At 37.1% G+C, this 16,498-nt stretch overlaps 1 protein-coding gene across 1 annotated transcript; it reads right to left on the bottom strand.

Moving 5' to 3' along the window:
• Nucleotides 11,554-12,996, bottom strand: LOC104761340 (ethylene-responsive transcription factor CRF3-like). The gene has a single exon (XM_010484416.2). The coding sequence runs from the start codon at nucleotides 12,728-12,730 to the stop codon at nucleotides 11,627-11,629; it is 1,104 nt and encodes a 367-aa protein (XP_010482718.1). The 5' UTR covers nucleotides 12,731-12,996; the 3' UTR covers nucleotides 11,554-11,626.

Here is a 16,498-nt window from a genome sequence, read left to right on the forward strand (position 1 = left end):
TAAAATATTATCGAAGATTTGTTCTATAGTATATTTCTCTTTCTCGACCATAGAGATTTGTTCTTTATATATCAGAGAAATCTCACACTAATTTTGAATTTAAATGGCATATACAATTTCAGTATATAGTGTTATATATTTGATAAGAGTAACGTCAACTTTTCGTTATTACAAATTTTAGTTGATTCCACGTTTGTTTTTTTCGTTTTATTGTATAATAAACGGCCAAAAAAATTAAATAAAGAAGAAAATCATAAACACACATAAATATCGCATGCTTATAATATATATATGCGTAGGCGCGTATGTTGATTTAACCATTCAGATCAATCGGGGTCGATTCTATTCGCGGAATTGTATAACGGATTTAATTTCACAACTCGGCAATATTATTTAAGTTTGATCTCCGATGCCAAGGTCTTCAACTAGCTTATACAAAACATCAGGTTTTATATCATAGCAGATGAAAATTTCAATTGAAACTACGTATTAAAGATCTTTTTCTAAATTGTCGATAACAACTTGTTTTCAGTTGAGGCACGTATTTTTTCCTTAAGCCGAATTAAAAACATATAATGTGGTTTTTTTCTAAAGCATAACTTGAACTCCTGACTTCTGGATCTAAAAACAATTTAGTCCAACAAATCTGATGAGGTCGTTAAAGATCCTCTTCTAAAATACCGTATTTGTGTAAGTATATATCAAACAACCATTTCTAGTCGATCGCGCTAAGCTAGCTACGTTTTACTATATACAATTCAGATATTAAGTATTAATTGATAGTAAATTCGTAAAAAAAAGGTTACTTGAACATAACTTTACTGTTTTGTTATTACTCTAAAATATATGTTATATATTTTGTAAGGTTAAAATGTCAATTGGGTTATATACTCTATAGTCTATATTAATTACTTCCACTGTTCCACACACTGTATGTACATATGAAATGCTTCTAAAGCTTATAAAGTGGGGTCAGTGAGGTAGGGGTCTAGGTGTTGCCACTCATCATGCCAACAAATAAGTTCGGTTAAAGTCTTTGACCCATCTCTCTTCATTAGCACGTTTCCGTATGTTTTGAAGGTTTTTCTGTTTTTCAATATTATTACCTTTGTGTGGTATTAAGTAGGTTTTACATAAATTAATTATCCTATAGATAATTTCCAGGATCTTCAAGCAAATAAGTTTTCCAGTAATTGATTTTAAACCTAAACGGTAAGTTTGATCCTTTTTTATTGTGGACGACAAAACCACGGGCACACAAAGGTAAACAATATTTGTTACATAAAGAAGTAAAAAACTTAAAGCTTCAAAATGCCTCATAGTAAAACAAATTTTCGACATGCCTATATATAAGACTGATTCAAAGTACGTAATTGTAAAAGTGAAAAAAAAAAAAAGAAAGAATAAAGTTACCTCAAAGTGTAGGAAAATTGTTAAGAAAAGTAAATTTAAACAACTTGTCTATGGTGACTTTTTCGATACTCCAAAAAGGGCAACTGTATATGTAATTACATATTGAAAATAGTACGAAAAGGAAAAACAAATTGAATGTAACGAACACGGACTCACGTGAGTAGAAAGACATCATGATCTTTAGCTTCCATGTTATAATATACTTGAATTATCACTAATTTAAGATATCCTTATCAAGCATGCATCATGCAGATGCATTATGCGTGCATGTATATACGGATTTTATATGTTTTGATGAATTACAAACACAAGCAGAGCCATAATCACTCGATTAGGGATATGTTAGTTTTAATTCAAGATTAATGGAAATAATCATGACTGTTACCTGATACAACGTTTTTCTTTTTGGTGATTAATATATGGATGCTAGTAGTTAAAATTCAAATTTATTATAGTACACAGTTCTTTTTGTTTTTTTGGTGTGGTCAGAGAGTCATTTTAGCATATTTAATCCAAATTACGTATTATGGTATAGCGAAATATTAAAACTAATCATACAAATTTTCAGCATTAGTCGAAAGTCTAAAGTTTATAAAGTTTCTGATCAATACCTTGTTAACATAAAATGAAAGTAACATATATGACATATGCTGGAACTAGTTCTTACCCAAATTCAAGTGACAATAATAAATTTAACGGACAATATTGTACTAAAACTATTAAATTCTTCTTGCGAACTTGATTTTTATAGCCAAAATATAAAATATACTTTTCTAGTTAACTTGATCTCCATATGTGTTATGTATGAGTTATGACTCAAGTCTCAACACATAACAGAACAGAGAAAGATGAACCATAGCTATTATGATAATTTTCTATAATCAACGGTAGATTATGCACAACTATATAATATATATTTCATGTGAGTAATGATGGTGTGATCATTCGAAATAAAAGGTTTACAGGTGGAGCGGTGAACTCCAATATATTTGTGTAAAATAGGTATAAAATAATATACTTAAACCAGTGTAATTTAAGAAGAAGAGTTTATATTTGCAAATGAGCTCAGGACTTTCTTGTTGTGTTAGAGGGTTTCACTCTCCCCGTCAGTGTGGGATATCTAGCCGGAGAATTCCTTTTTCTGCCGGGATTTGGTTTCTATCACTGGAGTCATTTAGGGGATCTCCAAATCGAGATGATTTTCTTTCCATCTTCGACAGATTTGATAAATATTCTCCCAATATCCTTAATTTTTTACGGGAGTCATCTAGGGCTTTTGAAACACCGCCGCAACCCTTTACTCCTTTTTGGGAAGAGTACAAACTACTTTGGAGTCTGAGGATTTTCTTGCTACTTATGGCAGAAGCACTTAATCTGGCGCTGGAAACAATGGTGATTTCGGATGACAGCCCGGTCATTCTAACGAAAGCGAACGAGTGTAATACTATGGTGGAGTGTCGATTGAGTATCCTGGGTCACCTGCTCAATCCGGAGTGTCAAAACATGGCCAGAATGATTATGAAGATGCCACAGATCTGGGGAGTTTATGAGCGTGTGCGAGGTATTGCCCTGTCTAAGGATCGATTTCAATTTATTTTCCAACTGGAGAGCGACATGTAGAGAATACTGAAAACAAGATTCTGGACCTTCGATTATTGGGGTCTCATCATGGAGAGATGGACTGAGTCACCACCCCTGAATTTCCTGTCCACGTTTTCAGTATGGATCCGTTTAAGCAACATCCCAGCTAACTTTAGGACCCTTACTTCAATCCAGACGATCTCTGAGCGGATTGGTGCTGTTGAAGAGATCGCCTTTGACCCTGAAAGGTCCCAGTATAATTCTTTTGTTCGTGTCAAGGTGAGATTTGATGTCTCCAGCCCCCTGTTCAAGACGAAATCCCTTCTGCTCCTTAAAGGCATTACGGCTACTGTTGATGTGAACTATGAGAGGGTTCGAAAACGTTTCTTCCATTGTTTGAGAGTCACGCATGACAAACAAAGGTGTCCCTTTCTCCACAAAGAAGGTAAGGTCATTGGTTCGTCCAAGCAGAGTGGCCATCCGGGTCAAGAGGTAGCCAGTTCCTCTCGGGATAATCGGTTCCCAAAGGACTTGGTTGATGCAATCTTCCCATTGCTCCAGCAATCTGCTCATCCAAGATTCCCACCTAGATTTAATGTCGTTGCACCGGAGGTCCTAGCTGAAATGAAGAAATACCTTGTGTCTGGGGATCCATTGTTACTAGTTCAGAGAGAACAAATGCTCAAATCTACACTAGAATCCATTTCTCAGGACACACGAGCCCAGAACTCTATGCTCCGTCTGGAGGCACCTCCTAAACTGACACAAGATTTATCCAAGGATATGGGGTTAGTATTTGGCTATCAAAGGGCGACCACAGTTCCGGCTACTAGGACTTTAGGTGTAGTAGATAGCAGTGGTCAGGAGGATCTAGGTAAAGGTAGTCAGGGGAAGCTGTCTCAGACACTTATTGGGAACAGTGTGCCTCCGGTTGGGGATCTCTTGACCAGTGCATCTATGAAATTGACTAACAACCTGGGACTGTTAGGCATTGGTGGTTTTCAACTCGGTTTATCTGGTAATCATGGAGGTAATAAAGATAACGGGAAGGCTCGTCCTCAATCCTCTGCTTCATCGTGGAAAAGAAGGAAAGGCACAAGTACTGGGAAGGCTCAAACCCCTGCAATAGCGAATTCTGGTGAGGTTTGCGCGTCCTCTACCGGAGGTACCAACCCAAAGAGGAAAGCTCTAGAGGAGAATGAGGTATCATCCAAATACATTAGGCGGGAAGTATCTGGTTTGGGCATTCAGGACCCGGCTTAGAGTGAGGACAAGAGATTTACTTCCAGCTCTCGACTACATAATGTCTTTATGGCTGGTGTGGCTGTCTACAACACGACACATTCAGGTTTGGTGGTTCTCCAGAAACCACCCAACTCTCAATGAGTATAACCAGCTGGAACTGCCAAGGTATGGGGAGCAAATCGGCAGTTCGACGCCTCAAGTAAATGCGTCGTGAACATTTCCCGGACTTTTTGTTCCTCATGGAGACTAAAAACTCCAGTGATCATGTAGTTGGAGTTTTAGATTGGTTAGGTTATGACAAAATACATGTGGTTGATCCGGTTGGCTTAAGTGGGGGATTGGCTTTGTTTTGGAAGGACATGTACTCGGTGGAGATTCTACATTCAGATTCGTGTTTGATTGATACGAAGATATCTAAAGGATCCCTTTCATTTTATGTCACATTTATTTCTAGGGATCCTGTCAGACAGAAACGGGAGGAGGTTAGGGAAAGACTGATTAGAATTGGTATACAGAGAGATGAGGCTTGGTTTCTAACAGGCAATTTCAATGAAATCATGGACAACTTTGAGAAGTTGGGAGGTCCTGCTAGGCCAGAATGGTCCTTTTATCCATTCCGCAACATGGCACGGAGTTGTCGCATTAAGGAAATTCCAAGCTCGGGTAACAAACATTCATGGGGAGGGAGAAGGGAGAATGTTTGGGTTCAGTGTCAGCTGGACAGAAGTTTTGGCAATAACGCCTGGTTTGATCTTTTCCCACGTGTCAGAACAGGATATCTAGAGTATTTGGGCTCCGATCATCACTAGGTTTGTGGGAGAGACTGGTCTTTTCCATGGTAGGTTCTGCTATGATAAACGTTGGGCGTATAAACCAGAAACTGAGGACCTGATTCAACGGAACTGGAGACTGGGTGGGACAGGTACAAGGAGTTCAGTTACAGAGAAGTTAATTCACTACAGACGAGCCTTGTCTAAATGGAAGCGTACTGCTTGTACTAACTCCAATAACTTGATCCAGCGACTTAAATGGGAGTTGGAATCGGAATCGACAAAGAGGCCCCCAAGTTTTCAAAAACTGCAACAAATAAAAGGGGATCTCTCTGTGGCTTTTCGAGAAGAGGAAGTATATTGGAAGCAGAAAAGCAGACAAGCTTGGTTACAGGCCGGTGACAAGAACACGGCTTACTTTCATGGTTGTGTCAAGTTTCAAAGACTGAAGAATCGTATAACTTCCTTGGTGGATAAACACGGGAATGAGGTCTTCGAAGAAGGATCTAAAGGACAGGTGGCGGTGGAGTATTTCACTGAAATATTCTCCTCTTCAAATCCAGATGGTTTTGAGGATCTCTTGGAAGGGATGCCTGCTAGGGTTACGGTGGGGATGAACAACACTCTGACGGCCCCCATTTCTACCTCTGATGTTAAGCAAGCAGCGTTCAGTGTTAACGGGGACAACGCCCCTGGAGTTGATGGATGGACTGGTGTCTTTTTTAAAAGGTATTGGAAGATTATAGGAAAGGATATCACCACTGCGGTTCAAGTTTTTTTCATATCTCGTGTGATGCCATCGGATTGGAACCACACTCTGATTTGTTTAATACCGAAATTCCTAATGCCAATACAATGACGAGCATGCGACCAATAAGTTTATGTTGAGTCCTTTACAATATTGTGTCTAACATCTTATGCTCGAGGTTGAAATGTTGTCTTCCTCATCTGGTCTCAGAAACTCAGGGAGCTTTTGTCTCAGGGAGACTGATCTCTGACAACATACTGATCGCCCACGAAATTGTACATGCGCTAAGGACGAATGCTAAGTTTAATGAGGATATGGTGGCCATTAAGACTGACATATCCAAGGCCTATGATCGTGTGGAGTGGGAATTCCTGGAAAGCTTGTTCTCCAAAATAAGCTTTCATGACAGATGGACGCAATGGGTGATGGTGTGTGTTAGTTCGGTTTCATATTCAGTTCTCATTAATGGGAACACTCATGGCTTCATCTCTCCTATGCGTGGTATCCGTTAGGGTGATCCCCTCTCTCCCTTCTTGTTTATATTGTGTGCAGAGGCACTAGTTTATAGTTTGCAAAGAAGTCAAGCCCGAGGTAGTCTCACAGGTTTTAGCTTCAACAGCTCGTGTCCCTCTGTCCAACATCTTCTTTTCGCGGATGATAGCTTATTTATATATCGAGAAACTCAGACGGAATTCATAGAACTATTAAATTGCCTCACTTTATACGGGAGAGCATTGGGTTAGAGAATAAACTTTGAAAGGTTAGCGATCACATTTGGGGCCACAACAAATGACCAGATAAAAGGTATGATCAAGAACACCTTGGGGATATTGGCATAGGGTGGTGCAGGCTCCTATTTGGGTTTACCGGAGTGCTTCAGTGGCTCGAAGCAAGCCTTACTCGCTTTCATTGGAGATAGACTAAAGAAATGGCTCCATGGTTGGTATGCTAAGTCTCTCTCGTTGGGGGGAAGGAAGTATTGCTGAAATCAGTGGCGATGGCCCTCCCGGTGTATGCAATGTCTTGTTTTCGTCTCAGTAAGAATCTATGCAGAAAACTTACGAGTGCCATGACAAATTTTTGGTGGAGAAACACAGAGGGACAGAGAAAAATTCCTTGGGTCGCATGGAAAAAGATGTGCAGATCGAAATCAGAGGGAGGTTTGGGTTTCAAAGACATTGGGGACTTCAATCAAGCCTTACTTGCCAAGCAGTCTTGGCGTATGCTTAATTACCCTGACTCTCTCATTGCAAAGTTCTTCAAGAGCAGGTACTTTCGATACTCCTCCATACTAGAGTGTGGTTCTGGATCAAGACCCTCGTACGCATGGCGGAGTATATTGCATGGTCGTGAACTACTCAAAAAAGGCCTTTTAAAGATCATAGGGAATGGCAAAGATACCTTGGTGTGGCAGGAGAAGTGGATACATGATCAGCACCCTCGAGCTCTGTACCGTTCTCAAATTTTCTTTGATGTGGGCTTAAAGGTGGCTCAGTTGAAAGATACGGTCTCTGGTCAGTGGAGAGAAGGCATGGTTAAGGTTCTCTTCCCCCCGGAGGATGCTAAAAGAATCTTGGCGATGGTAGGCTCTGTTTCTCTACCAGATCGTTTCATCTGGCCTTATACCAAGTCGGGGGCGTATTCAGTGAAGAGTGGATATTGGCTGGCAAGTTCACTCATCTCTCAGGTTGAGATTCCTTCAGAGTCGGTAAAACACTCAAATGCACTGAAGGAAAAAATATGGTGCCTGAGAACAGTTCCAAAAATCAAAACATTTCTCTGGAGAATGCTTTCGGGTGCCGTTGCAGTTTCTGATAGGTTAGCCTCTAGAGGTTTAAATAGAGACCCGAGATGTGGAGTATGTTGGTCCTCCGTAGAAACAATAAGTCATACTCTTTTCGGGTGCCATGTGGCCCGATAAGCTTTTGTTATAGCACATATTCCACTGCCACGTGAGGGGTTCTCTGATACTGAGGTTGAGAAGAATTGGGAACACCTAGATGGAATTATACAGGACAGTCTGATTCCAGAAGAAATAAGGCTTGTGATTCCGTGGCTGCTCTGGGGTGTTTGGAAATATAGAAATACTATGGTGTTGCAAGAGAAGCAGGGGGATGTACGTGAACTGGTCTTGAAGGTATTCCAAGAATCACAGTTGTGGAAGGAGTCTCTTCAAGCCATATACCAGGTGAAGGGGTCCTGGGATAAAAAGGCGATATGTGTGGAGTCAAAATGGAGCAAACCTCCACAAGAGGTATTAAAATGTAATGTGGGTGTCTCGTGGAAGCATCAGGATTGGATGGTTGGAGGATGCTGGTTACTGAGGGACTCAACTGGTCAGGTGAGGTATCATGCCAGGAATGCTCTTAATAGTTCTGCGTCTTTGGTTATGGCGGGGTTACAGACTTTTAAATGGACGGTTGAAGCATTACAGATAATGCATGTGGAACATGTAATTTTTGAGCCTGATTATGCTTTGGTGGTGTCAATGGTAAATAACTCCCAAGATTGGCCGATGTTCTGGTTCACACTCTGTGATATATATACTTTGTTGGAGAGTTTATATCTTGGGAATGTAGACATATCGCAGCAACATCTAACAAGGTGACTAGAGCCATAGCGGGAAATGTGACGCGAGATGGTCGTCTTCAAACATATATGTCTTTGGGAGGCCCCTCGTGGCTTCAGGACCTCTTGCTGGCAGATGGCTGCTGATACCTTATTTTTATCTTTCTGCTTGCAGACGTGTTCCTTGGAGGGTTCTTGTAACCTCATTATCAAGTAACTAGTCTGTTTTTCCTTGTACTTTCAAAACCTTGGTTTTATCAGATGATAAAAAAAAAAAAAACCAGTGTAATTATGTTATGGAATAAAATAAACGCAACTAAATATACGTAAATGTTTATATTATCAAATAAAAGACAATATGATAACTATTATCGGAAACCGAATGAGGCGTACGTATGTCTCTGTCTTGGCAATAACAGACCAAGTGGTAACCTTATTGAAACCATCTTGGGACAATGTCCTTTCACGTCACAAAAGGGAAGGCCAAACCATTAAATTATTTTTACAAAACCACATTTATCAGTATTGAAATTTAATAGAGAAATATCGATCGTGTATACTATCGTGTGTGGAGGAAAAATAGTATAAAAACGTCGATCGTATTAAATGTCATATGAAATTTAAGTCTATGTGTGTGCTTAACCTTTTTCACGTAAAACTATTTTTTGAATGTCATTTGTCACCTACTTTTCTCCGACATTGACCGAATTTTCAAATGAACTCTTATACCTTTTCATTACTTATTCATTAGTATTAACAAATATACCAACCGGCAAAAAGGCAATAACACAACACGTAGGAAGAAAAAAGCGACGTCCAGAATCTTAGTCTCGCTGCATTAAGTTCGAAGATAGTTCAGACCAAAAAGAAAGTTAGAAGATTGACTTGAGAGTTGAGACAAAAGAGAAGAGTTACAATTAATCTCAGTTACTTTGATAATAAATATATTCTTGGTGTAAAAAGAGAGAGTTACTAATTTTAATTACTTTGATAACTGATGCAGTATTTTCGTGGTGTTCTTTTTACACAGTAAGATATAATGGTACGTTGGTTGCAACTAATTTTAGAAATGCTGTTAGCCTAGTCGATGAGCCTACGGCATATGTAACATTTTTTTTCTTTCTATTGCAACATAAATGTGATCTATAAATAGAATACAAAATAGTCGTCAACTATACAGTATGTCAGTATCTTAAAAGTTTTAAATGAAATGTATTCTTTTGACCCAAAAAGATGAAATAAATTCTCATATAACATAAAAGGAATGAACTAGCATCAATTTTCTCCCAGACACAAGAATCGAGAAACCCCTTTAAATGCTCTTCTCCGACGTCGGCGAAGGAAAACTTCGTCGGCGTCGGGACATAACCTGGCTCCTTCTTCCTGTTTCGTTTACACTTTTTTTTTCTTCTTTTTAATTATAACTAAGTTTCTGATCCTTTTGAACCCTTCTCAAACCCCCACCAACCACATGCAACAAGTACCCGATTCTAAATCAAAGGAGGGTAGCTGTCGGTCGGAGCTTCGCAACTCTTATACGCTACCCACCCCTTTCCCGGAGAAGGTATCATAAGAACCAGAAACCTTCAGATCTAGGTTCTCGATTCACCAAGAAGTGATTTCATACCAGGTATGGGCGATGGCAGGAATAGATCTGTTTGGTCCATCTTTCGAGCCTTGCTTGGTGGAGTTGTTGACGGCACACGACAGCCATCTCACCTTGGTTTCACCCTCGAGTACCGGAGACCCTGAGACCCATGTGTTCTCTTCTGATGCCTCCGGCCCTGCTATGAATCCTCACCCAGCATCCTTCCCCGCGTCGGAGATGCTCGATCCCCTGATTCCGACCTCGTTTCAATATGGCCGCCGCTTGAACAAAGCCCTGCCTCCGATTGGAAAACTAGGGTTTCCATTGTCGGATTTCCCAAATCTCGGCCCAGTAAGGCTTTTGAGCCCATTAACACAAGGTGGTCCACGAGAACTTTCTTCGCCTTTATCCAGGTTTGATAGAAACCCAAATCTCTCCCACCCTAGTCAATCTTTGTGTAGATTTATGGAACCTTTTGTTCGAAGACTGCATTTGGATAATAAACTACCATTGTTGCTAGTTTGGTTAGAGATTTCTTTAGAAAACATGTTGTTAGTACCACTTAGGGATTCTGCCTTTGGAGCTAGCAGCTTGAATGCAATCGACATTATGATCCAGTCCCGAAACTGTGGTTACCGATGTGTCTTCAAACTCCCTCCATTACCTTACCTTCCTCTTGAGGTCGTGAAACCATTTCTCATCAACTTTTTGAAGTTTCTGTCTAAGAACCTGAAATTTAGTGGCATTATGATCCCAACTCAATGTAGTGGTTACCACAACACTTTCAAGCGTTCCTCTTATGAACCCAAAACCGCTACAAACTCTATAACTATCCCTAGTCAGAGCACATTTAACCCTCAACAAACCTTTGGCAAAGCCCTCCTTCGGGTAGACATCCTCTCTCCGATGATGGTCTCAGTGTTTGCTTTCTCAACGCCGCTTGGTCTTCTTTCCAAGACAGTGGCCACCTCTTCATCCATCGATGTTTCAATGGAAGAAGCATTGTTATTCCTTGACCTCACACGCTCCAACTCCCTTGCAAGGAATTGGTTCATAGCTTTCAAGATCAAAATCTCGATGACCCTTATCTACCTTTATGTCTTTGTTGTACTGGCTGCTTCTATTTGCTGTATTTTAAACAATGACCTTTGTGTTGTATGTTCTGTGTTAATGGAATGAAACATATATTTGTCAAAAAAAAAACAGTCTCATATAACAAAGATTTTATGATTATTGAGTTCGGGTTTGAGGTTATCTATAAATAATCTCGTTTACAATGTAGATTGATCAAGCATATATATTTAAGTACAATTTTTGGGTTCACCCCTAGGGATGAACATCTCTTATTCACCCTCTCTCAATTATGGAAACAAATTTTGTATATCAATTAATTTTAAAATTATTAATTCTAAACAATATATTGTAGTTTTTAATTATAACATCTAAACCGAAGTCATTTTTTTATAAACACAAATTGAAATACAATTTTATTTAACTATAAAATCTAAACCCTAACCATTTTTTTGTGAACCCAAACCGATATATAATTTCGTTTGATTATAAAATGTAAACCCTAACCACTCTTCTTTAAACACAAACCGACATATAATTTCGTTTAATTATACAATCTAAACTCTAACCACTCATTTGTAAACCCAAACCTACATATTATTTCTTTCATCATCATCATCAACATAATAATAATCATCATCATTAAGCAACTAATAGATCTGATATCAACGAATCATCAAAATCACTAAACATAGAACCAATATCTTTGATACTAGAACTTGTCATCAACTCATCTCCAATGTTGATACTTTGACCATCCAAGAACATATCACCAAAGATATCATCATTTTCAGAAAACACTTGACCCATGCCACCCATCGTTTGATCAAATATAGACATCTCCGGCGGTGACTCGTTGAAATAGTTGTCTAGGAACGGAGTATCCAAAGGAAACGAATCGTCTGTTTCACCTGAACAGGTACCAAACCCGGTATGCCACCACGGTGCATCTGAAATACCCGGTTCCGGTTTAGCTGATTTGAACGGTTGTTGTATTTGTTGAATCTCTTCGGACTGGAGATTGAGAACAGAAGTAGGAGATGAGAGATGTTGGAAGTCTTCAGTTGATTCAGAACACGATGTAGTTGTTGTCGTCGTCGTAGTAATATTGATTTCCGGTTTAGTATCAATAACCGGTTCCGGTTCTTCTTCTTCTTCTTCTTTTTCTTGAGGCGGTATAGAGAAATTAGTTAAAGCGTCCGGTCCACGGAGTCTAATAGCAGCGTTATCGTAAACCACGGCGGCTTCCTCGGCCGTTTCAAAAGTACCAAGCCAAATCCTCCGACGTTGCTCTGGATCTCGAATCTCCGCCGCCCATTTTCCCCACGGCCGTTGTCTAACGCCACGATACTTCTTCGTTTGGCCGGCGACCAGATGACGTTTAGCCGGAGACTGAGATTCATCTGCGGAGGAAGAGAGTCGTTTCTTATCCTTCAAAGAAACCCCTCCGGTGGTGGTGTTGTTACAGGCAGGCTCGACGGTGATCTCGTTAACGAATCTTTTAACTCTACGGCGAGGAAACAAGAAATCTTGTTCGTCTTCGTCGCTTGATGAATCCGTAGCGTCAGGATCGGTGAAACAGATACTAACCTTTCTCAATGACTGATGATGATGATGATGATCAACGGCTGAGGAGGAGGAGGAGGCGGAGGAGGAGAGTTTAGCCGGTGACTTTTTGGTGTATTTAGTCACTGATGTTTTGTGCTCTGTGTACTTCAATGGTCTGAAATCAATAAACTCTTCCATTTTCTTTTTTCTTGTTTGTTTCTCTATATTCGCATCAAAATGAAAAGAAGAGAATAAAAAGGAAGATAAAACTTGGGAATCAAGGAAAGCTTTCTGGGTTTGTTGAGAGAGATTTCGAGAGAATCAAGGGAAGCAAAAAAAAAATATGAAAGATTTTTTTTTATATAACAAGAAAAAAAAAAGATTTTGTTGTTATATCGTTTAGGTTGGGTGAGAGAGAGAGAGAGAGAGAGAGTTGTAATTGAAACAGTGATTTTGTTTGTAAAGCGATTTGTAAGTTGGAGAGGACCTTCTCAAGTTCACTCTTACAATCCTCATTTATAGGATCTCTTCGGGGTTTTTTAGCCCTTAATTTTTTTATTCAATTTTTCTTCTTTCTTTCTACTAATAAATATGGAAAATAATAATAATTATTTTTTTATTTCTTTCCTTTCTTTGTCGAACCTGTTCATTTTTTTTTTCGCTCCTCCCGTAATTAACAACAAAGTTGAAGGGTAGTTTCGGTATAGAGAAGATTTTATTTTTTTAAAATACGGGACGCCGCATTCATGAGAGCAAGTCGCATGATGACACGTGGCAATACGAGATATTTGGCTCCTTCTTGTATATGCTGAGTCAGCGCGTGGCTTTCAGTCTCGAACTTCGCGATTCATGTCACGTGACCCCCAAGATACCCGGTCCCGGTTTTTTTTTTTTTCAGTAATTTATTTTAATTACTATTACTACTACTTCTCAACAAAAACATTATTATTAGTTTGCTAGTATATTTTAATTATTTATATATCACTCCACCAGGCTTTGACCGACATTAAGTAATTAATGATGATTGTTGAGGGTACTTTCGTCTTATTTACAACTATCTTTTTTTTTAACTTTTCAAACTTGTCACGTACTAATGTTTTTTTTTAATCTTAATGTGTTTTTTTTTTGTTTTTTTGACAGTTGTAAAATAAATGCGAAGTTGAATTCAGTGTGTTGTTGTTACATTCGTATATTTATGTTTCCAAACGTGGAAATGATATAGTATTAATTTAGGGAAGGATATATAATTTTTGTTTATTGTTTTGGGAAGTTTATGTATAAATTAGGTGAGGAGAAAAATATCTTTGAAGAAGATATATAAGGTAAGTTAAAAATGTTAGTACTATAACTTACCATTTTACAGCTAGAAGTAACGTGGCGAGCAACCTAGGATTTGCCACCAAATTTATAAATAAGAAAGAGAGAGAGAGTGTGGTGTGGTACGTCTCAAGGCTTTTTTCTGTACTCTTTGTTCCCTCACTCGCTCTTCCACCACTACTTGCTATCCGTGTTTTTCACACGCTTCTAATTTCTTTTTTTTTCTTTGAAAAAACACAAAAAAAAAAAATTAAACTTCTATGATTATTTCAAAGCTGTACATAATTGGTTCCCAATATTTTGGACTAGAAAATAAGATCTTCTCTTCTTTCTTTTTCTGTAGATGCAATGAGATTTGATTTGTTTTTTTTTTGTTTCATCATAAGTTGTTAAACAGATTTATTGTATAGTATTGAATATAAATAACTCGTTTATAATAGTATCACAAATGATTTTTTTACCGGACATTCACAAGATAATTTTGCAAACGCATGATTAATTATTTTTCTTTAACAGCAACACATGATTAGATTTATAATAATTAAATATTTGAACAAATATTGTTATTTTGGTTTCTTCAAGAATATCATGTTATACTTCTGATGTGATTTAAATTAAAAAAAAAAATAGTATATTCAAAACTAATAATTATCTTTCAGTTTAAGTCATTAGCATTTAATTAGTAACACATTAAATAGGGACATTCATTTCACGAAGTTGAGGAAGACTTTTTTTTTGTTGATCAATTTTGATTCTATTTTTTACACGTTAAAACTTTTTTTTTTTTTGAACAACTCACGTTAAAACTAAACCATGTATATTAGTATTTAGTAGTAGTAGACAAAATGTGTTATAAGAGTTGGGGAAGTTACATGCATAGAACTTAAAACCAAATGCAAATTCAATGCATGTACAGAAATTAAACAGTCAAAAGACATAGTTACATTAGCCAAAAACAAAAACTGGTCTATCTAAACATAGATGCATGATTTAAAACATAAAACCAATCTTCAAACTATATGAAGCATTGTGTAGACAATTTGTCGAACAAACAACTTATGGTAGTTTAAAAAAAAAAATAGAAAAAAATAGAAACCAAATGAAATTACATATTCACAAATCTCTAATAGCATTTTCAATTAAGAACCCAAGTGTAATTTTATTCATAATTAATTTGCTTTGTTTAGTTTCATTAATAAATAGTTAAAATGCTATATGATTGTGCATCGGGTACGATATAAACCATACATGTATTGAGGGAAAGTCAATTCTAAGACCTAAATACTAAACAAAGTAATTGATTTGAACCGACGGTCAAACCATAGTAATATAACGAAATAACATCTAATCCCATCGCATAAATAATATTTTTCAAACTTTTTTACCGTTACTAATATTTTCTATAAAAAAATTCATGAATTTTCATAACATAGAAAAATTATCTACACTTTTGAAGATCTGACCATATGTTATTTGTCAAGTACTTGCATATTTGTTACCACTGATAAGTTTTGAAAAAAAAAAATTATCTCTCACTATCATTGCATTGCAGGTTCCATTACTCGATCAACATATATATAATAGCTTGACTATATATATGTATATCTATCCTAGTTAATTTTTTTCAGATTTGGTATCCATTAGAGTTAATTATTATATAGGGACTCATTCGAGGGTGTTTACAGGTTTTGCCATTTGTCCAAAAAACTTTTCAAAATGTCACTTTTTATATTTAAGAACACAAATTTAAATATGATGTTTGGGTTTATTAGGTTCCAGTTTTTTTAGGTATAGTTTTTGTTATAAAGTAGGTGTTTTATAAAAAAAAATTTGAAATATTTTATATTTAAAAATGGAAAAAATGGCAAAACTGAAAATTATTGAAACAAATAACAAAAACAAAATATTTGACTCATAAATGGCATTTTGTGTAAAAATCCCTATCCATTATGGTTGTGTGGACTAATTTGCAGCTACGAATCAATTATAAATATAATAGTATATGTTGATATTGTCAGTCTACTGTGCCATAACCAAAATTCAAATTTGAGAAAAAAAACCTGGAGAGAATTATAGACTATAAAATTACAATTAATATCTTTTCTGGTACATCCAATCCTAAATCTATAACATTAATTCCACAGTATTTTCAGATTATTTTCCTAGTTAAAAAAAATAAACAAGATTTCTTTTTAATGGTAAAACCGTAAAAAAAAATTATAATTTCGATCTCTCATGATAGTAGTCCCTTTTCTTGAAAGTAAATATTCCAATAAAAAGGAGATCGATCAGTACTCCTTTTTCCTCTTTCTCATTTTACATTTTACTCTACAGAATATATTTTGTGCAACTATAGAATAAATTTGTTATCATCGGAACTTTGTATGTAGCATATTCTGACTATATAAGAACATACTCATAAATTGTAGAAGTAGGACACAGCATAAAGAAGAAGAAAAGAAAGAAAAAAATGTACAAGAATGAAAAAAGTAGGCAATATTAAAGCATGCACGTGGACCCAAAAAAATCTAAAGAGTAAGATAGCTTTGACCACTTCATAGATTTACTGCTGTACATAGTCATAGTTGGTTGTAACGCATCACTCACACGTCCCCTTCTGTTTTTTTTTTTTTTTTTTTTTTTTTTTTC

The sequence above is a fragment of the Camelina sativa genome, chromosome 18 (genome assembly GCF_000633955.1).
Source record: "Camelina sativa cultivar DH55 chromosome 18, Cs, whole genome shotgun sequence".
Lineage (NCBI taxonomy): Eukaryota > Viridiplantae > Streptophyta > Magnoliopsida > Brassicales > Brassicaceae > Camelina > Camelina sativa.

Excerpts from the sequence above, each read along its gene's own strand:
- LOC104761340 (XM_010484416.2), bottom strand. The coding sequence starts at position 12,730 with ATGGAAGAGTTTATTGATTTCAGACCATTGAAGTACACAGAGCACAAA.